The sequence below is a fragment of the Astatotilapia calliptera genome, unplaced genomic scaffold (genome assembly GCF_900246225.1).
Source record: "Astatotilapia calliptera unplaced genomic scaffold, fAstCal1.2 U_scaffold_12, whole genome shotgun sequence".
NCBI lineage: Eukaryota > Metazoa > Chordata > Actinopteri > Cichliformes > Cichlidae > Astatotilapia > Astatotilapia calliptera.
Window position 1 is genome coordinate 34,220 of NW_020535641.1, and position 27,617 is coordinate 61,836.

Genomic DNA, 27,617 nt, shown 5'->3' on the forward strand with positions numbered 1-27,617 from the left:
GGTCGCAGATGCCAACAGACTCAATAAACTGATCTGTAAGGCCAGTAATGTTGTGGGGATGGAGCTGGACTCCCTCAAGGTGGTGTCGGAGAGGCGGATGCTGTCCAAGATAAAGACTATGTTGGATAACACCTCCCACCCACTGCATGACATGCTGGTCAGTTACAGGAGCTCGTTCAGTGAGAGACCGAGATTACCCATGATGCACCACTGAACGACACAGGAAATCATTCCTGCCTGTGGCTCCCTGTACAACTCATCCACTTAACACACTGTTTGCTGCTACAACTACACATGTTTCTTTTCCAGCTATTTATTTATGAGTGAAGTATGTATGTATGTATGTATGTATATATATGTATATATTGTACTATTCTTAGTTAGTGTATTGTCTGTCTTGTCTTAATGTTGGTTTAAAATGGAGCACTGTAACAAAAAGTAATTTCCCCCAGGGATCAATAAAGTATTCTGATTCTGATTTTCATAATCAAATTCTTCCTCTTCAATATCTCTGAATGGAAAACTATAATCTGTGTCCAAACTTGTCATTTATGTGTTTTTTGTTTTTGTTGTTGTTTTTTTCCATTGTTTTTGAGCTGTAAGGCCAGAAACACTTTCCATACCCATTGTTCATTATCCAATCGTCACTTTTCCAATAGATTCCATAGCAGATTCCTGATTATTTATATTGCTCCAAGTCTTTGAGTTCTCTTATCATCACAACTTTCGCTTCTTCGGGATTGCCATTTAGTCTTATCATTACTTTGCAGTTCCTCGTCCATGTCGCTTGTATCTTATTTTGTTTTCTCAGGCTGCGTGCCTGTCTTCCAATTTCAGCAGTCTTTTTCGTTAAATGTTCATTTAAATACACACCAGTCCCTTTTAGCTTCTTACCCTGTTTCAGTAACTCAATCTTTGTTTTGCGACTCACAAACCGAAGAATGATTGCTGGCTTTGTTTTCACTCTGACTGTTCAACAGTCAGAGTGTTTCTCTAACAGTAGGACACCCTTTTCACTCAACTCAGCACAGGGACACTGAGGAGCCAGGAGACAAATAATTAAACCCAAATCCAGGATAAAGAGTTTCAGCGAATGTGGTGTTGAAGGTGTGGAGGTGGATCAGAGTGTCAGAGGAAACTCTGTGGAAGGACAGAGTGCCAGCAGGACAGTCCACATACACTGCTGCTCTGTTAGAGGCAGAGGAGGAGGAGGAGGAGACACATGCGTAACTGTTATGGTGACACACAGAACGAGGACAATCGTCAATGCAGAACAGACTCCAGGACTGATCATTCTGTCCGAACACACACTCATCAGTGCGTCCTTTCCTTCTGATTTTTCTGTAACTCACTGATATACGAATCCTTCCTCTCCACTCGACCTCCCAGTAACAGCGACCAGTCAGACCATTTCTACACAGCAGCTGAGGACGAACATCAAATCTGTCTGGATGATCAGGATATGACTGAACCTCCTCCACATGTGTCACCTTCCTGTTGTTGTCAGACAGTTGGAGCTTTGTGTTCACTGTGTTTGTGTCGATTGTGAGTTGACAGGAATCTGATGGAGAGAACAAACACAATCCAGCTGCAGTTATTGATCATTGATTGACACTTTGATGATGACTCCTGACATGATGAAGATGGTTGAATGTGTGCTGCTTTGTTTTCATGAATCCCATTAAAAACACACTTACACTTCCTCAGACCTGGTCTCAACCATCGGACTCCAGCAGGCTCCACCCTGAAAGGAGGAGGGGGGTCAGAGCAGCACAGTCAGTATGATAAAGGAACAGTCCAACATTTTCACAAACACACTTCAGTCCATATGTGGATCAAACTGCTGATGATTTAGACTGATCCTGGATCTGTCAGTGCACCACTGTATTAAATGACATATGACTGATTCCAACTGTGACCTTCAATATCTTTAAATTCCTATTCTGATTAGATAGAAAGGACACCTCCCTGCCTTTGCTGCCAGCTGTTTTTCTCCTCTTGGTGTCAGTGTGGTTTCTGAACATGACCTCTGAGTGAGTGCAGCATTGTTTTCATGTGTGTGTCGGCGTGATGAGAGGAGGTGGAGGAAAGATAAACTCCTGGCATCTTACGACATCCTACGTATTAGCCGCTTGAAGTTTCAAACTGCTGCCAAAATGGCTAAAGCAGCTTTCCTTTCAAAAATTATCTCTACCAATGGTAACAATCCTCGAATTTTATTTAAAATTTTTAACTCTGTGGTCAACCCCTGCCCCTGGTTGCGTACCATCAGCCTTTAAACATGCTATAATTCAGCCTGTTCTTAAAAAAAGGAACCTCGATTATAATGATTATGCGAACTATAGGCCGATTTCCAAGCTTCCGTTCTTGGCCAAAATTCTTGAGAAGATAGTTTTGCTTCAACTCCAGGCCTACCTGGATGAGAATAGCATTAATGATAAATTCCAATTGGCCTTTAAACCACATCATAGCACTGAGTCAGCGCTGCTCCGAGTTCTTAATGACCTTCTACTAATGGCTGATAATGGGCGCTCCTCGATCCTAGTGCTATTGGATTTATCGTCGGCTTTCGATATGGTTGATCATAAAATCCTATTGGCGAGACTTGAGCACACTGTAGGCATCAAGGGTGTTGCCTTGGATTGGTTTAAATCATACTTGTCCAATCGGCTCTCCTCGGTTCACTTGGCCACTTCCTCTTCCTCCGCTGTACCTGTCTGCTGTGGTGTCCCTCAGGGATCTGTGTTAGGCCCTACTCTGTTCTCATTGTACATGCTTCCATTAAGCGCTATCTTTGAGAAATATCACATCGCTTTTCATTATTATGCCGATGGCATTCAGATCTACTTTGAGTTAAATGATGACCTAGCTTTGTCCTTGAATAGTTTTCGAGAGTGCATGTGTGAGGTCAGGCAATGGCTCCTGGCAAATACTCTTATCCTCAATGATAAGAAAACTGAAATTGTGGTCTTTGGCAGTAACGTTCTCCGTGCCAAACTTCGTGATGCTTTTGGTTTTCTCACTAACTCCTTTTCCGACACTGTTAGGAATCTGGGCGTGTTACTTGACAGCTCATTTAAACTTGATAGACAAGTGTCTGCTGTTGTTAGATCCAGTTTTTACCAACTCCGCCTTATTTCTAAGGCCAGGCAGTATATCCCGCATAAAGACCTGGAAAAGCTCATCCATGCCTTTGTAACTTCGAGGCTGGATTACTGCAATTCACTCTATTTTGGACTCCACACTGCCCTCCTCCATAGATTACAGACAGTCCAAAATGCTGCTGCACGCATTCTAACCAAAACTAGGAAGTTTGCCCACATTACTCCCGTCCTGGCTGATTTGCACTGGTTGCCTGTGAAATACCGTATCCAATTTAAAATTCTGCTGTTTACTTTTAAAATCACTAATAACACAGCACCGAGCTATCTTAAGGAACTCCTAAGCTCATATGTTCCTGCTAGGGCTTTAAGATCATCCTCACAGTTACTGTTGGTCTAGAGGTGATCGAGCGTTTGCTCTGGCCGCACCAGAGTTCTGGAACAACCTTCCGATTGGCATCCGGGCGTCTGACTCTATTCAATCTTTTAAATCACGGCTTAAAGCATATCTGTTTGAACTTGCTTTTTCTACCAGTTAAATCCTGGCCTTGTTTGCAGTGAGTTATTCTATTAATTTTCCTATCATGCTTTTATTTGTGCTGTGCATGTCATATCGCCATTGTGTTTTGATGGCATAGTTATATTGTGCTATAGCTATACTTTTTTCTATTGATGGCTTTTTCCTGTGAACATAATTTTACACTTTTATTTTTTGTTTTTATGACTTTGATTATACTTGTGTTAATTTGTTTTATGTTAAGCACTTTGGCATGCCGTTGGTTTTTAAATATGCTCTATAAATAAAGATTGTTGTTGTTGTTGTTGTGTTTTAATGACACCTGAAACCTGTTCGTGTTCTGATTTAACAACAGATTTCTCCACATGCACACAGAGAAAATTCTGCCTTTGACACACAAACAGTGGATCATAGATTTATTTTTAGATATTTCATGTTGATACTATTCAGGGATTGTATTTCCTCAGCAAACACTCCTCATGTTAGTGCACTGAATCGTTCTGCTGTTCAGCTGACATCACAGAGTCCCCGTCTCCTTCTGTACTTCTGTGGATGATCAGAGGTGGGAAGTAACTTCATACAAATAATTTTTGCCAAATATCTGTATTTTCTGTATTTTCAAAACAGGCTCGTTACTTTTGGTGCAACACATTTGAGGTGAGTTATTATTTTACGTCATAGCGAGCCTTCAAACGTCAAACCGATTTGAGCCTAAACAGCAACACATATAAAGCAGTCCTATTCCAGTATTAATTATTCACAGTCCAGCTGCTGTATTTCACAGGGAGAGAAAAGAAGGAGAGCTAACTTAACTCAGAGATGGAGAAAGATAACAAAGGCAGGACAGGAGAGAAAGAAGAGAGGTTAGATTAAAGGTAAGGACTGCTCAGTCAGATTTTTTAAACTGGAATTGTAAAGCTTACATGCAAGTCCTTGTGTTTTTTAATTAGACATTACGTGTTGTCGCGGGGTGTGGTTGGTGGCTTGGCTACAGGGGAGAAGTGGAGCAGCAGGTTCAGGGTGTGGTGTCGGGAAGGCTGGTTTGTCACAGCGGGTGAGCATCTTCTAACCATACCTTCCCTGTTTCAGTAGTGGCCGGGCCGGAGAGAGGAGAGCTGCTGCTGGAGCAGAACACCAGAGCCTGAGCGCTGAAAAGTGCCACGAATAAGAAACTGATTGTGTCGAAATAAAAGGAAAAAGCAAATACCCACCCATGGAGTTGTGCTGGGTCCTTTTGAGGTTAATGGTCTGTACATGTGACATTATGATTTTCCATCTTGTGAAATGTGTTGCAAAACAAATCAATGTAGACGATCTGTGTTATTTAAAGGCTGCATGGAAATCCTCTACAGGTTATTGCAGGATAAACAGGTTAGTTTGCTGTGCTGTGATGAATTTAAAGTAAGGAAAAGTGTGTGACTGGTGCACCATGGCTGCGGTTTCATGCTCACAGTTAGCTTACATCAAGTGTAGCAGAGATTCATATGAATTTTAGCTGATTATGCTGAGATCTGTGGACCGAACTCCACCTTCATACCAACTTTATACAGTCTAATATAAAGGCAGCATAAACAGTGCACTGTCAGTGTAGAGGGTGGAAATCAGCCAGGACCACTCATGAAACATCTGCTCACATCTGGTTGAACGTAGTTGTGTACATCCACAGAGAGCAGCAGGTCAGCTGATAAGAGCCTGTGTACTAAGAAAATCTACTCGAGCTCTCAGTAGATTGTGAGTGTGATTAATTTCCCCACACTGAGCCATTACGGCTGCCATTAGGGTTCCACACCCGCTGAATCCACTTTAACCTCTGACTGGACTCATTCTCCTGTTTAGAGGCAAAGTCACCCTCTACAATGTAGCAACAGAAAATAGAGTATTATTTTCTTACTTTGAGTGCATTTCAGAGCTTTTTCACTTTTACATGAGAGAAGAAGTTGAATTAGTACTCAACGTTTACTGGAGTATTTTTTTTAACCCTAATGTCTGTACATCTACTAAAATTACTGTCGGACAGCTCTTTGGGGCCATTAGCAGGGTTAACTTCGCCAGTTAGCCCATTAGCCACTAATGCTAATTCGAAGTGAACAAGCATTAGCTGCTAAAGGTTTTTCCTTTGCCTTTGAGCCAAGTGAGCAACTAAGCATTTCTCCTTTCTGCATTTTTATGACCACAACGTAGTCTTACAAACTCTACATTAACATCTGAATCCACAATAAATGTGTTCTCAAGTCAGGGCTCGACTGGCCATCTAGGGTAGCAATGCCTGGAGGGCCAACACACATTTTTTACTTTAAAATATACACCATTCAATAGTTGACTTTAGTCTTACAGAGAATGTGATGATTTTGTGGATATTTAAAGTCAGTCATATATCCACAAACACAACAAGCTGAAAGTCAGTGATGCTGCTCGGTTTGCAGTCCTGAACATCACGGCACAAGCAGGATCCACTGCACTGTTAATGTTACCTGTGTTATATTGCTGCCTCTGTTCGGTGGTGTCGAGCCAAACGCACTTTAACGTGTGTTTGAACGAGCTGACGGCTCACTCGTTAAGCTGAAATTTAAACCAGCTATTTAAACCAGGGCTATGCTGGAATCGTCAGAGAGACTGCTGTCAGTGCTGCAATGGCCACTTTCTCTCACTGAAGCTTGGGTTTATTAAAAGCTGTTAGGCTACTGCTCATCATTGTTTGTAGATTTTGGTAAATTTCATAACACTCCCCACTGCTGTTCAAAAAAAATCCAGACTATTCATCGATCTTTGAGGTCTGTCAGGTCTCCTCTTGTCATTTTCTGCTCTTATCTTGTGGGGATTCTGTTTTTTGTAGAAATTGAGTGTAGCTTCCTTCTTTCCCAGAAGCCTCCCCCCTACAGATTGCTGGCATGTTATTTATTATTTTGTGCCTCAAGTTCAATCATTTAACTCAGTAGAAAGCAGATGTGTTGATTGTAGTTTGTAGCTTCTTTCTAAAATCGGGCAACATCGTTTGATCAGTGTATAACTTTGGCTTGTTACGATCATAGCTTTATATCTATCACTATCATTTATTAACAGTGTTGGGAAGGTTACTTTTAAAATGTATTCCATTACAGAATACAGAATACAGAATACATGCCCCAAAATGTATTCTGTAACGTATTCCGTTACGTTACTCAATGACAGTAACGTATTCTGAATACTTTGGATTACTTACTATATTATCATGCTTTTTACAACAACGTGAATGTACTATTGCTGTGTGATTTATTACTATTACTGAAGGTCCGTGACTCTGAACTGTAGTAAAGGGACCTCTGACTAATACGGCGGGGTCCCTGTCGGCTCGTAGCCGAAAAATAGCTTTACTTTGTTGTGTGGGTCAACTTTTCTTGCGAGAGACAGAGAGAGGCATTGAAAGGCTGCTCCAACGGAACTTATTGTTTCCGAGGAAAACAGGAACACAGTGTACAGTCGAGTCTTAATAGCTTACTTACAGCTGGGCTCGTCAGGCACTCTTCTTGGCTGCAGTGGTTATTATTATATTTACATGCTTCCAGCTCCCGTTTTTCCTCAACGACAACTCGTACCTTTCCACTCCCCTTTTTCTCCCTCCTCGCGCTCACAGACCCATAACGTGTATGGCAGTCCATTCTCCCTGCAACACGGACTACACTGCCCATGATGCTACATTCTTTAGAGCTATGCTTGTAGCATTCTGCCTGTTAGCTTAGCACAACAACAACAACAACGAAAAGGCGCTCTCTCACCCAGGAAACACAGTCGCAGAGAGAGAGAGTGTCGCCCTGTAACCATGGCAACCGTAACGCTGCCGCCTGGAACAAAAGAACGTAGCTGTCAAACAAAACCCAAACAGTCCTGACCCGCGACAAAATGAAACAGGAAAGTACCGCAGTGTAATCCATTTATTTCAACAAAGTAACTGTATTCTGAATACCACCTTTTTAAACGGTAACTGTAACGGAATATAGTTACTCATTAGTTAGTATTTTAAATACGTAACGGCGGTACATGTATTCCGTTACTCCCCAACACTGTTTATTAATGTTATTATTTCAATTATTAATAATAACAATAATATTTAAATGTTGATATTTATTTTTGTTAATATTGTGCCGTTTGAGTTTGAGCCTGGGCAGGCGGCTCATAGCTTTATAGCAGCGCAACTATTGCTACTCTGGGATACACCAGAGAGGTGTTGTTGTTGTTGTTTTCTTTGCTTTTTGCCTTTTTGTGTAACTTTCTGGGTTACATCTTAAGATGAAAATGTGTCGCTTTCAGCGATTGGCTCGGCATCAGTTACTTGGCTCTCTGTCTCAGGCACAACCAGCTTAGATTTCTGTAGTGACCCAGAATGTTTTATTTAACTTCTGTGCAATCAAGTGGATTTTCAAGACTATTTTTTTTACAAAAGCAGAGAAGCTGTATGAATGGAAAACTTTTAATTTCATATATTAAAAACACATTCAATTTTTTTTTTTTTTTTTTTTTTTTTTTTTTGGCCTGTCCCGTTTGGCTCTTTTGCCATCAGAATTATTGTCTAAAGGCAAAGAAAGATACCCAACGGATTTACTTTACCAAACTGACCATCCCAGCCTTGCCGTAATGGTCCATTTGATTCACCTTTTATTGTTTATTTTATTTTCACTTACTGAATACGGGACAGACTTGACTGGGGGAAAGAAGGGGAGAATTCAATACATTCAATTATTTTAATAATAATAATAAATTTTATTTATGAGTGCCTTTAAAGTCACCCAAGGACACTTTACAATAGGAAGACACATAGTAAAACTATGGCAAAATAAGAACAATAAAACAAAACACGATAATATTAACAAACAGTGGATTCACAGTGAATATGCAGATTTGAACAGATGAGTTTTGAGTTGGGATTTCAACTGGGGGAGAGAACCAATGTTTCTAATTTGTGGGGGTAAACAGTTCCACAGCCTGGGAGCAGTGCAGCTGAAAGCTCTGCTTCCCATGGTGGTGAGGCGGAAGGAAGGTACAGCAAGCTGGATAGAAGAAGATCGAAGTGAGCGGGCAGAACAGGTGGTGGTTAACAGGTCAGCAAGGTAAGCAGGAGCGAGGTTATGAATGGCCTTGAAGGTGAGCAGAAGAAGTTTGAATGTTATCCGGAATTTCACAGGGAGCCAGTGAAGTTCCTGAAGAACAGGGGTGATGTGCTGGTAGGAGGGGTTCTGGTGGTAATGCGAGCAGCAGAGTTCTGAACCAGTTGAAGCTTATGGAGGGATTTTTGGGGGAGACCATGCAGAAGAGAATTGTAATAGTCAATATGGGAGGTAACAAGACTATGTACAAGAATGGACGTAGACTGGGTGGAAAGAGAAGGAAGCAATCTGTTAATGTTACGTAGATGGAAGTAGGCAGAACAGGTGAGATTATTGATGTGTGATTTATAGGAAAGTGAACTGTCTAGGATGACACCAAGGCTCTTAACCTGACGAGAAGGGAAAACTGTGGAATTATCGATGGTGAGTGAGAAATGGTTCACCTTCAAAAGGTTGGATTTGGTGCCAATAAGGAGGATCTCAGTTTTATCCTCATTGAGCTTTAGAAAATTAGAGGTAAACCAGGATTTTCACTCGGATAGACATTCTGAAAGGGAAGAAGGTGGGAGGGAGGAATCAGGTCTGCAGTAGAGGTATAACTGGGTGTCATCAGCAAAACAGAGAAACTGGAGATCAAATTTGCAGAAAATGGTACCTAGAGGGAGGATGCATATTATGAAGAGAAGAGGGCCTAAAACTGAGCCTTGGGGTACACCAGAGGTGACGGGGAATAGACGAGAGCGGAATGATCTTAGTTGAATAAACTGGGAATGGTCGAGGAGATATGATTGAAACCAGGCGAGGGGTGTGTCAGAGATGCCGAGAGAGGAAAGTCTGTACTTCTAAGCAGAGTGAGAGATGGTGTCAAAGGCTGAGCTCAGATCTAAAAGGACGAGAATGGTGAGAAGACCAGAGTCAGCTCCGATTAGAAGATCGTTAGTGACTTTAAGTAGAGCAGTTTCTGTACTGTGACATGAGCGAAAACCAGATTGAAATCTCTCATAGATGTTATTATTAACCAGGTGTAAATGAAGTTGAGCTGCAACCAGTTTTTTGAGTATTTTAGAAATGAAGGGTAGATTAACAACCTCCATCCGATTTCCAAAGTTGTTAGGATCCAAAGAAGGTTTTTTTCAGTGACTAGAGCATTCTTGAATAAGGAGGGAACGATACCGGTGGTGAGCGAAGAGTGAATGATAGCAGAGATGAGTGGGAGTAAAGAAGAGAGGCAGGATTTCACAAGCCCCGTGGGCATGGGGTCAAGATGACATGTGGCAGGCTTTGATTTACATATTAACTCGGAAATATCAGATAAATCAGGAAGATGAAAAGTGGAAAACGGCTCAAAAAGGAGAAAAGGTTCTGGAGAGGGGGTAGACACAACATTTCATCCGAGTTGCTGGTGGATGTTATTGATTTTCGTAGTCCAGAACAGCATCAAGGAGTTGCAGGTTTCAGAGGAATAGAAGTGCGGTGGTAAAGCGTTGGGGGGTTGAATTAGTTTGTTGAAAACTGAAAACAGAGTCCTCGCATTACCCTCATAAGAACTGATAATACCAGAGTAGAAGCTTTGTTTGGCCTTGCTGATGGAGTCTTTATACTGAAGTACATGGTATTTATAGATTTCTGAATCAACAGTTGAACCAGATTTCTTATATTTACGCTGTAGCTGCCAAGCTTTGGCCTTCAAAGCTTGGAGGTCAGAGGTAAACCAGGGAGCAGAGCGAGCGAAGGAAACAGTGTGGGTTTTTACAGGAGCCAGAGAATCAAGGACAGTGCGTAGACAATTATTATAATATAACAACAAATCATCAGGAGTAGAATAGAAGTCCGGAATCTGAACATTGTCCAAACTGGTAGTGAGAATGTCCATATCAATGTTCTTGATGTTGCGGAACGAGATGAGACGGGTTGGCTTGGTAGAAGAGCAGCAGAGAGTGAGGTTAAATGAAAGGAGAAAGTGGTCAGTTATGGGGATTTTAGTAACAGAAAGATTCGAGGGAGTAAGACCAGAACAGCAGACCAAGTCCATGGTGTGACCTTTAGAGTGAGTGGGAAAGTCAGTAAATTGTTTAAATTCAGAGCCTTCAAGACAGGAAGAAAAGTCTCTGGTGAGCAGAAGGTCATTATTGTCCATGTGAATGTTGAAATCTCCCAGCAAGATCACATTTGGGGAGAGAGATGAAAGATGGGTTAGTAGATTAGCAAAGTCACTGAGGAAGACAGGGTTAGGTTTGGGGGGGGGGGGGGGGGGGGGCGGTATACAGTAGCTATGATGGTGGGAATGGGTCCAGTCAGTTCACATGCAAGGACCTCTAGAGAACTAAAGGTACCAACATTAACTGGCAGGACTTTCAAGTGCTGGCGAAAGAAGATCGCGAGACCACCCCCACGACCTGAGCAGCGGGGTTTAGAAAAGTAAACAAACCCCAGAGGAGTAGATTCATTTAGCTGAGAAAAGTCATCAGGTTGTTGCCAGGTTTCAGTTAAGCAGAAAAAGTCAAACTTACGGTCAGATAGGAGGTCTTGGATGAGAGGTCCCTTATTTGTCAATGAACGAATATTTAGAAGACCGAAGTTGAGTGCAGTATTTTCTTTTTTGCTAATCGCGGTGGGCGCCCTGGGCAGGTGAGCTAGAGATCGATGGTTGACAGCCCCTGCGAGGTTGGCGAGTAGCAGACCAAAACGATTTAGTTCCATTGGAGTTATGGAAAAGCCTGCGTGACCTGCGATGGATGTATCTCTGGCGAGGCTGGAAAGTTATGTCCGGGTGGTAGTGGAGCTCCGCCGGCGACGGGAGCGACAGCTGCGCGCGAAGGCGCAGGAGCTCAGCGGCTGAATAGCGGAGCAGTCCAGCTGTAGGAGGGTAGACGAGTGTCAGGAGAATCCAAAATACTGCCGACCAGTTCAGGAACATCTTGGCCCACATCCTCGATTATGTGGAGGAAAAGGGGCCGAGCCGGCCGGAGCAACGAACAGGTAGGCTAGAATAGTTCAAACAGTTAAACTAGTGCAGCTCACTGAGAAAAAGACGTCAGAGCACATTCAGCTGAAATAGCAGATGTTGAGGACAAGCGGTGCAAATCAATCCCTGGCAGAGACCATTCTGGTCATGAGTGTGAATGTCCCAGTTCATTCAAATCACATTCAAATCTGAATCCAAATAATCCAAATAAACAAAAATGTACCGGTGAGTAGCGGCAGCCAGGCGCGCCAGCATTCACTCAAACCGGAAGGGTGCAACCTTTTAGAAAGGTTGCGGTGTGTGTGTGTTTAACCACTCCACACTACTAATAGATGATTTATTTACTCTCAGTTGAAGGTTTTGTTTGTTCTGGGTTCTTTATATTTTTTTCTGAGTAATTGTTTTGGTTTGCAATTGTGTTACATCACTGGAAGAAAGCTTTTTTTTTAAAATTGCTGCAGATAACCAGTGTGTTTCTGCAGTAGGTTCAACAACAGTTTGTCTATTTAAATGTTTTCATGTTTTGCAAACATTACTAACTTGTGTTTTCCTTTTTGTTTTTTTAAATTCAGAAGCTGAAGAACTAAAGTGGAGGTGACTGCCTTTGGTGGTGGGCTCTACTTCCATGTGTTCATGGCTTGAGCTGCACTTTAGTGTGAGTGTGTGTAGAGGTGAGCTGTACATTTGAATTAGTGATCCTTGGACTTCTTTTCATCTGTCAACCCATTCACTGACTGGTAAGCCAGAGGTCTGAACTGATTAACTGTATCTGTCCAATTGAATGGACAGCTCTCTTTTATTTCATGTTTTAAATCATTGTCAAGAAGGTATTTTTCCATGTCTCTGCCTGAGGTATGAGACACCTGAGTGCCTTCTTCGTAAGTGGTACAGTTTTGGAAGTAGATATTCTCTGGGTTTAATTCCCAGGTCAGGCTTGTCAGGTTTTTCCCTGTAATTTTAAAGCTTTTGAGCTTTCCATCACCACCACTATTGTGTGTGTCATCATTGGTCATCCTTCGCCCGTGTCTTTGCCACGCAGGGAGTAGTCTGTAGAAGAGTAGTTCAAGAAGACCGTGGCAACGTTCTAGAATGTGATGGCCAAACCCGTGGCCACACTCTAAAAGTCGGTAACTTTTGTATTTTCATTCTTCATTTTGAACATAGTAATACATTTTAGTTTCCAATAACTTTATTGATTGGTTTGGATACATTTGTTCTATTTTTAAGCGCGCACATTTAGTTTACTTATGTATTCATACTACTTCATTTCTTTGCTTTCTGACTAACCTTTGTCCTTTTATTTCTTACCTGCTATCATCCCTGGGAGTTGCCGGACAAAAGATGGTAGCAAGGGGTTGAAACCATTAAATGGAAAGGAAGATAATTGGACCACACCACTACTTCCTGCTGAAGGGGGGAATGTGTGTTTTCTTTACTTTAAAAACAAAGTATTTGTATTTAATTAAATATTTGAGTTTAGGGTTTAATGGGGTTTTTGGTTTTCTTCTTTAGTGTTTAGTTTACTAACAAACTAGATTGTACTGCATCGTTTGTGATTTATGATTTAGTGTTTGTTTGTTACCCCTCATGTGTCACAATGGTTTGATCAGCCATTATATATACCCTTGTATGTCATTTCATGTTTAGGTCAATTATGTTTGTTTGGGCAGTCATTTGGTTTGTTAAGGTTGCAGTCTTTGCCTGGGTTCAGTTTTGTTCCTTTGACCTCTTTTATGAGCTCAACATTTATTGCTTTTGTAAATATAATTTTTTGGGGTTAAATAAATGAAAACTATATTTTTCTAATAATTCCTGGGACTCCTCCTGTTTTTCAACTCGGTCCATCACATTGAACAAGACCCAGCTAGCATCACAAAAGAAAGAAAACCAGTAGAGACTCTATCATAGCACCTGCTTTTGACATAACCCATACCTCCTGGCTGAAGGAGCTAAGAGCAGTTCACAAATGCCTGGAAGTACAAATAAGTGGGCTGCTGACAGCAGGTACTCATCCAGAATGGCTAACACAGTGCAGAATGCTCCTAATCATGAAGGATCCCCACAGTGGCACAGCGCCATCAAACAAATACCAATTGGCTGCCTCTCCATGACATGGAAGCTCCTTTCACATGAGCACAGCTGAGAAGGGCATCATGAATAAAACCTGATGTGTGTATTTAAAGTTATATCAGCATGCCAATTAATTACGCACTACATGATTAGTCAACATTTTCAGCGTTGTCAGATATTATAATCTGACTATGATGTGAGTGAAAAGAATGAAAATAATTGTAACAATGGTTGACTTTGCTCATTGAGACAGCTCAGAAATACTAATGATCTGAAAGCATGATGACATTTAGCTGGCTTGATTTTTCACATTTTTTCATTATTAGCTCTGAATCATATTGGTCATTTTCTACAAGAATAAAAGAATCACTTAATCTGACCTGATAATTGTAGAGTTTGAAGTCTTGAGCATCTTTACTCCTGAATCATTCAGGTCATTATTACTCAGGTCCAGTTCTCTCAGACTACAGAACTGGGAGCTGATAACTGAGGACAGAGTTTCACAACTTCTCTCTGATAGGTTACAGGCACTCAGTCTGAAAAATTGTGAACACAGACAAATAATACTGGTGTTAAAGTGCAGTGAGGAGTTACTAGATTTGGTAAAATGGAATTTTTCTTCATGGCTTGACTCCTCACTTGATTATTTACATTAGTAAGTATTTCAGCTAAGTTAGACATTTATTTAAAAAGCTTTACCAAAAGAACACAAAAAATGAAACACATAAATGGAGCTCAATTTCTTAGTGATTTTTTTCTTAATCATAGAACAAATTTAAATATCACTTGATTTGACCTCAGAGTTTCCAGTTTACAGCATGGACTCTTCACTCCATCAGACAGAAACGTCACTCCTGAATCCTGCAGGTTGTTGTTACTCAGCTCCAACTCTCTCAGACTACAGAACTGGGAGCTGAGCACTAAGGACAGAGTTTCACAGCTTCTCTCTGAGAGGTTACAGCCATCAAGTCTGAAAAGACAATGATAGGAAGGAAGAGAACATTATTTCTTTTTCTGAGAGACATCAGTGAATTATTTATATGGAAAGTGCCAGGTGGGCTTGATCAGCACAGCTGCAAGTTTGCAATGGTGGGTAACTTAAAAATGCACAGCACCCATTCATAACTTCATCTGTTTAACTTAATAACACACAGACACGTTGATTGCAGCAATCCCAACAGAACCCATGGGTAGCGAGCTCTCACTACATAAAGCTTACAGAGCTTTGTTGGAGGCTTTGACCACTGGCAGCAGCCTCAGAAGAGCCTCCTCTGAAGCAGAGTATTTCTTCAGGTCAAACACATCCAGATCTTTTTCTGATGACAGTAAGATGAAGACCAGAGCTGACCACTGAGCAGGAGACAGTTTATCTGTGGAGAGACTTCCTGATCTCAGGGACTGTTGGATCTCCTCCACTAGAGAACGATCATTCAGTTCATTCAGACAGTGGAACAGATTGATGCTTTTCTCTGCAGACAGATTCTCACTGAGCTTCTTCTTGATGTACTGGACTGTTTCCTGATTGGTCTGTGAGCTGTTTTCTGTCTGTGTCAGCAGACCTCGCAGGAGACTTTGGTTGGTCTGGAGTGAAAAACCCACGAGGAAGCGCAGGAACAAGTCCAGGTGTCCATTTGGACTCTGTAAGGCCTTGTTCACAGCACACTGGTGGACAGATTGGAGTTTTGGTTTATTAAATAAGTTAGACCACAATGGGGTTATTTTTTGTTCTTCCAGCAGATTGAGTCCAGAGTTGCTGAAGGTCAGATGGACATTAAGAGCAGCCAGAAACTCCTGAACACTCAGATGGATGAAGCAGAACACCTTGTCCTGGTACAGTCCTCTCTCCTCTTTAAAGATCTGTGTGAACACTCCTGAGTACACTGAGGCTGCTCTGATATCGATGCCACACTCTGTCAGGTCTGATTCATAGAAGATCAGGTTTCCTTTCTGCAGCTGATCAAAAGCCAGTTTTCCCAGAGACTCCATCATCTTCCTGCTCTCTGGACTCCAGTGAGGATCTGTCTCAGCTCCTCCATCATACTTGACCTTCTTCACTTTGGCCTGAACCACCAGGAAGTGGATGTACATCTCAGTCAGGGTGTTGGGCAGCTGTCCTCCCTCTCTGGTTTCCAGCACATCCTCCAGAACTGTAGCAGTGATCCAGCAGAAGACTGGGATGTGGCACATGATGTGGAGGCTTCGTGATGTCTTGATGTGGGAGATGATCCTGCTGGCCTGCTCCTCATCTCTGAATCTCTTCCTGAAGTACTCCTCCTTCTGTGGGTCAGTGAACCCTCTGACCTCTGTCACCATGTCAACACAATCAGGAGGGATCTGATTGGCTGCTGCAGGTCGTGTGGTTATCCAGAGGTGAGCAGAGGGAAGCAGTTTCCCCCTGATGAGGTTTATCAGCAGCACATCCACTGAGGTGGACTTTCTAGGGTCAGTTAGGATTGTAGTTTTGTGGAAGTCCAGAGGAAGTCTACACTCATCCAGACCATCAAAGATGAACACAACCTGGAAGTCTTCAAAGCTGCAGATTCCTGCTTCTTTGGTTTCAGTAAAGAAGTGATGAACAAGTCCCACCAAGCTGAACTTTTCCTCTTTCAGCACATTCAGCTCTCTGAAAGTGAATGGAAATATGAACTGGATGTCCTGGTTGGCTTTGTCTTCAGCCCAGTCCAGGCTGTATTTCTGTGTTAAGACTGTTTTCCCAATGCCAGCCACTCCCTTTGTCAGCACTGTTCTGATTGGTTCATCTCTTCCAGGTGAGTCTTTAAAGATGTCTTCATGTCTGATTGTTGTTTCAGGTCTGTGTGGTTTCCTGGATGCTGTTTCAATCTGTCTGACCTCATGTTCATCATTGACCTCTGCAGTCCCTCCCTCTGTGATGTAGAGCTCTGTGTAGATCTGATTCAGAAGGGTTGGGTTTCCTGCTTTAGCGATGCCCTCAAACACACACTGGAACTTCTTCTTCAGAGTAGATTTAAGTTTACGCTGACAAACTGCAGCAAGATGTTCTGAAAGAAAGGAGTACAATATCAGTTCATATTTTATAAAGTGCAATTTAATTTAATTTCCTAACGAATTACTCTTTCAAAACATGTTAGTCTATCTCAAGACATTGGTCAATGTCCCATTTATCCAGCAGCTTAAATCTTTAAATAAATCCTCTTACTGCTTTGCAGACGGTCAGCCAGCTCCTCCTGCTTCATTCTCCTCAGGAAGCCGAGTGCGATCTTTACAAATGCCTCTCTGCTGCTCCTCCTCTCCTCATCATCCTCCCTCTTACTCTCTAAGCATTCTGGGTAATCTGGACTCAGAACCTTCTGGATCTTCTGCAGCTCGTTCTTCACAAAAGTGATGATGTTGTCCTCCAACAGCTGGAACAGAATACTTTATGAATGACCCAATCAGACTGAAATCATGGAGCCACACATCAGACATCTATGTTGGACACACTGACAATCCACTGGTCTACAAAGAGCAGCATGGAGATGACTGTGAACAGAACAGATGTAACAATAGTTGTTGTACATGTACAGACCATAAATATGGAGTCCAGCTGTGTTTGATGCTGCTGGGCAGACTGACCACTGGGAACCTCTGAGCTCTCCTGGACCACTCTGTGGAGGAACCATAGAGAGTTCATTCACATTAAATATGTACCCAGAGGGACAAACATGAAGTAAAAGCCACAGTCGCATTTAGTGAGCAGTTTATCCCATCACTTAAATTTAATTGTGACGTTATAGTTAGCTCTTCATCCACTCTGGGATCCAGGTGGCTAATCTGCTGGCTTAGATTCTCAGAAAGATGGCAAGTTTTTTAGAACGTCTATTGTGTCCAGCTGATATCTGAGAAACAGGTTCTTGGTGCATCCATCAGTCACCGTTTGTAAGCGGTGGATTGTGGAGCAAGACCAGCTGAGCCATCAAATGCCAGGATACTATAGCATGCTGTAATGTTACTAAATGATATAACAATATTATACAACTGTAATAAGTTACGTGTGTGATATTTATATTTGTGCTTTGTCTTTATTGTCTTTCCTCAGCAGAGCAATCTCCAATAGATGAAGACCTGGTTACCATGGTGATTGAGGACTCACAGCCATTTAGCATTGTGGAGGACAAAGGATTCAAAAGATTTGTTAAATCATTAAATCCCAGCTATGTTCTCCCCACTAAAAAGGTCGTAAAAGCAGTGAACATTTAGTTTTTACTGAATAAAATGTGAACAGGCAGGACTGTCGCCTCAGTGTGTAGCTGTCCATACCTCAACGTTACAAAAGCACAACCACTGTCCACACCCCAACCACACCTCACCTCACAGTAAATGATCATTTCCATTTCAAGCATTTCCAAATGATCATTTTCCATACTGCCAGTATAAATATACACAATATACTGCCATCACTACACTATAGATACAACTCATTTTGTTGTTGACATTTACAGGCTGTGTGCAAAAGGCCACACTCTTCAAATTCATGCCAACTAGAGCAAATGACTAGTGTGACAGTGCGATACTTTCTGCTTTAGTTCATGTCAGAATAAAAAAAAATTTTTAACTGCAAAGTAGTGAGATTTTTTTTTTAAATATCCTCTATTAGCAGTGTTGGGTAAGTTACTTTAAATTAGTAACTTAGTTACATTACTAGTTACTTCTATCAAAAGTAACTCAGTTACTTCAAGTTACTCGTTACTTTCAAAGTAACTAGTTTCCGGGGAAAGTAACTTTGGTTTTACTCAGACTTCTCTTGTTAATGTGTTGCTTCCATAACTTTGCCAGTCTTCTAGCTTGCTTACTTGCCACAGTGCACTGTGCCACCGACCAATAGAAAGGAAAAGATAATGTGCATATTTCCACAAGAGAAATCCCACGCCTGGACCGTCATTGACTGCTGCCATGATTCTAGCCTACGTCACAGAGTCATGTGCGCCTTTTACATCCAACACAAAAACTGCAGTCGTGGTGCTTTCGATTGTACTCAGAACTCTGAAATTCTGCCTTCTGAATAGGAAGATGTAGGTAACACCAGACTGCAGATGAGCTGCATACAGAGCTGGACTGGGACAGAAAATTGGCCCGGGCATTTTGACTAGAGACTGGCCCACCATTATAGGAAAAATTATAAAGCCTTTGAATGAAAACAAACGCTGTTGTGACAGTGATGTTCACTGTTCTGATGGTATATATGCATCAATCTATCAATCGTTTGTTGTAAGATTCAGATAATTATCTTTTAAAAGCTAGACATTTTAAATGAGAATATGAAAGAAAAGTATTTCTTTGTGCCCACCTCTCCCTGTTAATGCCCTACATGCCCCCCTGGCAACACTTTGCTAGACCCGCCCCTGCACAGTTACCAGCTGTCAGCTGCTTAGAAAAGGATCCTGGTGTTATTTGTCTCTCAGAAACAGTTCATAACTTCAACTCATCCATGTCACCTAAAAGGTAAACCTGTTTCTCCATCACAGCTCTGATGATTCAGTAAGGACATCTCCTGGTTTCATCTTCATGTTTCCCTCTCACTACATATACAAACCGACATCATGACCAGCAGCTTTGCAGCTGTGGCTCCAGCAAACATCAGCTGATACTAGAAATTAATATTAAATAAATTCTAACAATAGCTGATCAAGCTTAAACGTGGTGCTGTTGTTTAGCGCGACATCCGCTGGTTTCCTCTTTCTGCGCAAAGTGGGCGATAAACAAACAAGAAAGCCGATCAGCTGATCACTGATCAGTTTCATGATTGAAGTAGAAACAGGAGAGGGAGGGGGAGAGAATGAGAGAAGAAGAGGCAGCTGTGCAGCGTAAACACAGAATAACTGCAGCTTTGTGTCTTTTTCATTGTAGCTGAATTACGGGACAAACTGTTCCTTTTCACCTCAATAAGAAACGCGTAATATTTTCTCTGAATACCAGACGGGACGGTTGGCAACGCTAATAACTTTTTTACAAAATAAAGTTCAACATCATTAACTTCATAGCACCCACCCAGCTGTATAGAAACTCCGTCATGCTAGCTAGCTTGCTGAACGGAAAAAGTCAGCATAACGAAAATAAACTCCACCTAAACTTGGTTCATATCTGACCCAGAGAGACTGCAGGTCATAACTTCTTACCGGGAGTTCAGTTCACACTTGGACCGGCGGCCGCCTCGGGTCTCTTTTCCTTCTGCGTCCCTTTCCTTCATCCACCTGCTGGACTCCACCACTTGCTAATGTTACTGAATCTGTGGAAGCTCCGCGATAGCCACCACACGAAGTAACGAGTCTATCTAAATCCCAGTAACGACCAGAGATGGGCAGTAACTGTAATCTGATTACTTTTTTCAAGTAACGAGTAAAGGGATTACTATTGCAAAATTGGTAATTAGATTACCGTTACTTTCCCGTAGGAACGCTGCGTTACTGCGTTACTAAAACCGTGATTTTTTTTTGCGAGAATGTCTCACGACAGTGACGTAAGCGAGTGCGCCGTTAGTGACAACAGCTGTGTGCAGATCAACAATGGACAGTGTTGGGGAGTAACGGAATACATGTACCGCCGTTACGTATTTAGAATACAAAATATGAGTAACTATATTCCGTTACAGTTACCGTTTAAAAAAGCTGGTATTCAGAATACAGTTACTTTGTTGAAATAAATGGATTACACTGCGGTACTTTCCTGTTTCATGTTGTCGTGGGTCAGGACTGTTTGGGTTTTGTTTGACAGCTACGTTCTTTTGTTCCAGGCGGCAGTGTTACGGTTGCCATGGTTACAGGGCGACGCTCTCTCTCTCTGCGACTGTGTGTTTCCTGGGTGAGAGAGCGCCTTTTCGTTGTTGTTGTTGTTGTGCTAAGCTAACAGGCAGAATGCTACAAGCATAGCTCTAAAGAATGTAGCATCATGTTCAGTGTAGTCCGTGCTGCAGGGAGAATGGACTGCATACACGTTATGTGTCTGTGAGCGCTAGGAGGGAGAAAAAGGGGAGTGGAAAGGTACGAGCAGTCATCGAGCAAAAACGGGAGCTGGAAGCATGTAAATATAATAATAACCACTGCAGCCAAGAAGAGTGCCTGACGAGCCCAGTTGCAAGTAAGCTATTAAGACTCGACTGTACACCGTGTTCCTGTTTTCCTCTGAAACAATAAGTTCCGTTGGAGCAGCCTTTCAACGCCTCTCTCTGTCTGTCGCAAGAAAAGTTGACCCACACAACAAAGTAGAGCTATTTTTCGGCTACCAGCCGACAGGGACCCCGCCGTATTATGCTGGGCTTACACTGTGCGATTTTTTCAGTCGCGCGATTCAGCTCCTGCTCAAACTGTACGATTGACTCGCAGGGGTTAGAAGTTCATAGGTCACGATGCAGGGTCTCACACTATACGGCCCGATGCTCTGATGCGACCTGAGTGCTCACACTGTGCGTCCATAAAAATGAAGGTTATAACAGAAATTCTGTCGCTCGCTCTCCCTCTCCGTCTTTCACTCACACAGACACACCACCACCATCAACTTTGCTAAATTGCTAATGAAAAACATTGGTCAGGCAGCTGTGATTGAGCAGCAGTGTCGATCCAACTATTTTCACGGTTGTTGTGGTCGTGATAATTTTGTGAGGCCACATCGAAAGGGCTCGGATGGTTCTACAGGTTGTGCCTCCATCGCTTGTGTCCAGATCACACGCTGCACTGCCGTGCTACGCCGTCTTTTTCGCTGGCATTTGTGTTTGCGCGTGCGCAGTGTGGCAAACTGCGGTGACACCCTCACGACCAAGCGATTGGTGATCGGGAGCTGGTCGTGAGGTGTCAATCGCTTCTCGTTACCCCACGTATACTACACGATGCACGACGCACGATGAAGGCCAAAATCGGGCCGATCGCCAAAACGATCGCACGACTCAAAAATCGGCTCAAAATGGGCCAAAAATCGCACAGTGTGAGCCCAGCATTAGTCAGAGGTCCCTTTACTACAGTTCGGAGTCGCGGACCTTCAGTAACAGTAATAAATCACACAGCAATAGTACATTCACGTTGTTGTAAAAAGCATGATAATATTGTAGCGGGTCAGGGCTGTTCGGGGTTCTGCTTGTACAGTTATGTTTTGTGTATGTTGCCATGGTGACGGGTGACGCCCTCTCGCTGCGACGGTGTGTCCTTCCGGGGTCAGAGGGCGCCCTATGTGTGTTGTGGTTGCCGCGCTGAGCAGTTAGCTAGTGGCAGTGTGTTCTTCTGCAAATGTAATAAACGGCTGTGCTCCCTGGCTAGCTCACGGGAAGCAAGACCAAACGATCCCTCCGTCTCCTCCTTGTCTGAACTCGCCACAATATATTAAGTAATCCAAAGTATTCAGAATACGTTACTGTCATTGAGTAACGTAACGGAATAGGTTACAGAATACATTTTGGGGCATGTATTCTGTATTCTGTAATGGAATACATTTTAAAAGTAACCTTCCCAACACTGACAATGGATCACATATCGAGTGCAGAGAGAGTATGAGCGTGCAGCGTTTAAAGCGTGGAAGTACTGACCTTACTTTGAGTTTGATTCCATAAAAAGTGACAAAAACATTAGTGTCCATCGTGCGTGGGAAGAAAACTTCTTTTTACAGCGAAAAAACCCCCTAAACTTCCAAACAAGCACCGAGTAGCTACGACGTAATGGGAAACTCACAGAGAAACTCGTGGATTCTTCCACTGACCGCGGCACACCTGCACCAGGGTAAACCTCCGCCTACCCCGCTCCTGCTTTACAGGTGAAAATAGAGCAACAGGACCGCTGAGTCTTTGACTTTATTTATTTTCTGCTGTGTTTTACTTGCATCTATTTGAAAGACTGAGTGTAAACACAAAAAATATTTTATTTTATGTGCTGGAATGTGCAGAAAATAGGTTTAAATGTTAAACTAATTTCTTCCAGTCAGAGAATGTTGCAGATAATTAAATTTTTGCTTGATGCATAAAGTTAAAAGATTAAAACTAATAAAACAAGTTAAAAAGAGACTTTTCCATTTGATTACATTTTGTATGATGGATTATGTAGAAAAAGTAGAATTGGGCTGAAAGATCTATCGCTTTATCACCTCTTCAGGTTGTAAATTGTGTTTTTAAAAAGTAACTAAGTAACTAAGTAATTAATTACTTTTGAAAATAAGTAATCAGTAAAGTAACGGGATTACTTTTGGGGGAAGTAATCAGTAATTAGTTACTGATTACTTTTTTCAAGTAACTTGACCAACACTGGTAACGACCAACGCGTTCCTGATTGTGGCATAATAACTAGTTACCGTGCTCGTTACCACAATAATAACGTAGTTACTGTAACGCGTTACTTAATAACGTGTTAGTCCCAACACTGTCTATTAGTGCATTAAAGTGGACATGAACCTTATGTCCATATACACCATGTATCCCTCTAAATGCTATCAGAGATATAACACTGTCTGAGATGCTGGATTTAAAAACTAATTGTTTAGCGCCATCTTGTGCCAGTACAGAATATTTCAGTAGGTTGGTTGCTGCTAACAGATTTACATTAGTTTATGTTAGCTAATAGTGACAGAACGGATAACTCGATTTAAAACAAGGATGCTAAAACTAAAAATGAGTCTAACGGGATCACTGTTATACTTGCCCTGACTGCAACAAGCGTATGTTAAGAACCAAGGATATAGTGTCCAGTTTCTCTCTCTCTCTCCCCCTTTCTTTTGCAATAATTGCTTTTTCCTTGTTTGCTAGCTGAGTTCAAGCAGAAAAATCCAACGGTTATCTGAAATTTTCATTAGCTTGGAGATCACTTTATAAATGAAGACAGTGTGGAATCAGTTGACAGAGCAGATCACAACAGGAAGCAATCAGTGTCACGGTTCTGGGTCCGTTGGACCCAGCAATTGAGTTTATTATGTTTTGGTTTACTTTTGCATCATGGATTATTCTTTATGTTCCTCTGGTACTTTGTTTCAGTTATCTTGGTGTTTTGGATTGTTTTCTCATTCTCTTGTTGTGATGATGATGTTTATTATTAGAGTTTCATGTTTCTGTTTATCCATGTTTTAGGAATTGTGGTTTCATGTATTATTTTCTGTCCGTGTCTTTTAGTAGTGTTTCATGTTTCCTGTTTTATTGTGAAAGTCTTTGTCTTAGGTTAGTGTGTGTAGCTTTGTTCCCCCTCTCGTTAGCCCTGATCTCTCCCAGCTGTGTCTCCCTTCTGTTGCCCATTCCCTCATTACTACCCTGTGTATATAAGCCCTGTGTTTTCCATGCTCGGTGTTGCGTCGTACCCTCAGACCCTGCCGGTGTGTTCCAGTTAGTGTTTTCATGTTTGGTTTCTGTTTTGTTGGTGCCAGCAATGAAGCTGTGGTTTTCAGTTATATTTCCGTCTCAGAGTCCTGCACTTGGATCCACATCTCCACCTCCCCACACCCAGAGCCCTGACAATCAGTTCTATTTTGTGCAATGAAACAGTCTATTTCCCCAAAAGCACCTGAATAATTTATACCATAAAATGTGTGCATCTGTGTGTATCACACTACAAACAAGATTCCTGACATCCATCAGCATGACTGCAGGAAAAAATAAAGTGATATCTGCAATGGAAAAGACTGATTTTCCGAGGAAGAGATGCCATACTTTTTGGAGACCTTATTTTCTTGTTTTGGTTTTGATTCTACAACAGTGACCCCCTTAGGCTGCTTTTTGATTTTAGTTCCCTTGTTTTCCACTGAAAATGGATGTCACTAGTTAGACTTAAATTGGTCTACTTTAACTATTAGCAGCAATTACCAGCCAAGTCAGGGACATCATTTTCTGCACAAAATGCCACTAAACATGCTCTAAAAGTTTAAACACTTATTTCTTAAATCCAACTTCACAAACAAAATCACAGGTATTTAGAGCAGGGCTCCAAGCTGTAAATTAGCCCACATACATGTAGTGCTTCATGTCCACAGAAAAAGACATTGAGGGAATGATGTGTTTGCACTGCAGTTCATATCCAGCAACGTCAAGCAGTTAAATCAGCACTTCATGTTACCAACAGCTCACCTCTCTGCAGCAGACGCCTGCTGGACTTTAAATTTAAAGATTCGATATTTAGACCGGTCCCTCTTTAGTCCAGTGGGTCTCCCATCGATCCTGTTAGAAGAAAAATGTGTTTTTCATTTGCATCCACAGAAGCTGATAAAGACTTAGAATACCTTCATCATTCCAACGAGAAACTGGTTTGCAGGCTTAGCACAAGCAGAAGGAAACTTCAAACTACTAGTAGTAGTGGTAGTGTAAGAACATAGTGCCACCCAGAGGTAAAAACAGTCATTTACACTGTGCAGGACTATTGGTGATTCTGCTGTGAGCAGCAGGAGTAAAATAATTCCTCTGGGTCAGGTCAAGAGAAGGTTGAGGATAGAGCTGGTTAGAGAACAGCGACCAAACACATGGACCGAACCGTGTGACAATCACAGCTCATTAGGACCAGAGTCTAGGTCTGCAAGAGCAGTTTCTAAGTGGAAGCCCTAAAATAACAGATCACAGATCAGTGTGAGTTTGAACTGCCAGCTGGTTTCTGGGAGATAGAAGACACAGAAATAAACACACACTTTCCAGTGCACATTAATTTATGCACCACAATCCCAGGGTAGAGCAAAAAAATAAATAAATAAATAAATCTCTCTCCCTGTTCAGTTCAGGTTTGGATTAATCCTGATCTATTTCAGATACAAGTTAGCCTGGATTAGCTCATTTAGGATTAGCCTAGATTTCCTTAGCTGCAGTGCTTACTCTGATCAGTTCGAGTACACTCAGTTCTAATATCTCAGTGTAATTACAACCAATTCAAATTCATCCCTTTTATTGTTATCAATATTATTGATTGATTTTCAGAGCAGCAGCAGAACCCCCTGATGTCAGAATCTTGCTCAGGGAGTGGAGCAGACTGCACATAAATGATGATGGTGTCCTCGATAGGAGAGTAAAGGCAGAGATCAACAGAACCAATCAGATGTGAGGAATTAATTACAGACAGAATGTGCAGATTCATAAACGTCCTGTTAGGAATTTCACAGCAGGATGTCTGGGGCTCAGGAGGAAAGTTTCATTGAATAAATCACCTCTATGAGAGTCTCCACAGTTACTGTGTTGCAGGAGTCCAAGTGACAGTGGTTCTGGACACTTGCTGTTAGTTTGACTGCACTGAAGGTGTTAAAAGTACATGTGCACATAATTGTTGACTCGTTCCTAGCACGACGTTTGGGACAAAACAGAAGGCATTTGTGGTCAGAGACACTGATGTCTTTGCCTCACATAAGACCAAACGAAATAACTAAAGCTGCAAAAAAAATACTAATCTGTAACATGCAACTTCTGTTGGTGCTGTGCTACTGGAAACTGAATTTCCCGGAGGAACCCACCTGAGGGATTAATAAAGTTTCATCTAATCTAATCTATCTAACCTAAATGTCGCTGTTGTTCTTTTTCACTTGTCTGTGACGTCAGCAGTAAAACTGCAGCTCACACTTCCTGTTACCTGCTCAAGGGTGTTCAAATTCAGGAACTGTGCCCCAATTCAGGGACCGCACGCTTTGGAGGGACTGGGGACTACCACTTAAGCCCAGGGTTACGGATGTGTAGGTGTGGAGGCAGAGGATGGTGAGCGCTGTGCTGAGCGAGCCAATGTTTTAGACTGTATGTTGGTCACGTCTATGAAGCTTTCATCTTTTGCTCTGATCAGTGGAAGAAAGCAAACAAAAGGTTCGCAGACCTTAAGTTTGCTTTCTAGATCCTCACAGAGCACAGCTGGCATGCTGGTTTCTGTTAGTTTAGCAACAGGCTAAAGTCAAACTACCCACTGCTAGCAGCTGTTTCTATCATAGTTTAGGATCCAGTTGTGTGAGGTCTAAATTTCCACCTCTGATTAAAATAAATACTTAAAAAGAGCCAATTGTGTCCAAATGTTCTTAAAACCAGATGAAATGACAGTTACAGCTGAGCCTGTGTGTCCTTTGAGACACTGCTCTCCTACAGAGATGCATTTTAGAAACCAGGAAACAAAAAGGCATCATCGTTTAATCAGACACAAAACAGACATCAAAGAGTTCATGTTGCTAACAGCTCACCTCTCTGCAGCAGACACAGGCTGGGATTTAAAATTAATGGGACGATCTGCAGACCAGTCACTCTTACAGGACACAGAGCTGGGTGGAGGTCCAGGCTGGTCCCTGTGAATAATGATGGAGCAGTGATGTGAGTGCTGAGCTGTGACATGGAGAAGAGTCATGGACAGTTAGAGATGGTCATCTCACCTCTGAGCTTTGGTCTGGCTCTCATGTTCCCCACACAGAGTGCTTTTAGAGGGACGGGCTCCCTCCTGTCTGTCCTCACACTGATCCATGCTGCTCAGCTCACACACACTTTCTACCTGCAGAGGAAACACAAATCATTCATGTGCACATCAACTGAACTCCTCCTTTCCATCATGTGTGCTGTCCAAACATCAGCTGCTTCTTTCCTGCTTCTGCAGTCAGAGCTGGAGTCTATCTGTATAACATTTAGTATATCTCAGCTTGCCTTACAGGACGTCTGACAATTTGAAAAACCACAACTTCACATCATATAAAGATCAAATATCTGATTTAAAAATAAGTACATTAAGCTTTAAATTTACAGGTTATCAAGCATCACTGACCAGTCTTTACCTCACCTTTAAATCTAACCTCTCTTTTTCCTCCCCTGTTCGAGGTATAAACATATCAGTAACAACATGTTATTTAACTGAGCTGTATAAAGACTAACAGACAGCAGTTTGATTTACACTTTAATCCTATCTATCAGTTCCCTTAATCATCAGCTGTCAGCAGAGGAATATTTAACTAGTAGTATTTATTTATTGTCATTGTCA

The 27,617-nt window shown here is 42.0% G+C and overlaps 1 protein-coding gene across 1 annotated transcript; it reads right to left on the minus strand.

The window, feature by feature from the left end:
• Nucleotides 1-1,022: 1,022 nt before the first annotated feature.
• On the minus strand, nucleotides 1,023-27,110 carry LOC113017400 (protein NLRC3-like). The gene is made up of 10 exons (XM_026160546.1): nucleotides 27,092-27,110; nucleotides 27,022-27,049; nucleotides 26,836-26,937; nucleotides 17,279-17,357; nucleotides 16,910-17,114; nucleotides 14,951-16,751; nucleotides 14,528-14,701; nucleotides 14,112-14,267; nucleotides 1,698-1,744; nucleotides 1,023-1,561 (listed from the first exon to the last, which is right to left on the minus strand). The coding sequence occupies exons 1-10, from the start codon at nucleotides 27,108-27,110 to the stop codon at nucleotides 1,023-1,025; spliced, it is 3,150 nt and encodes a 1,049-aa protein (XP_026016331.1).
• Between the last annotated feature and the right edge of the window lie 507 nt (nucleotides 27,111-27,617).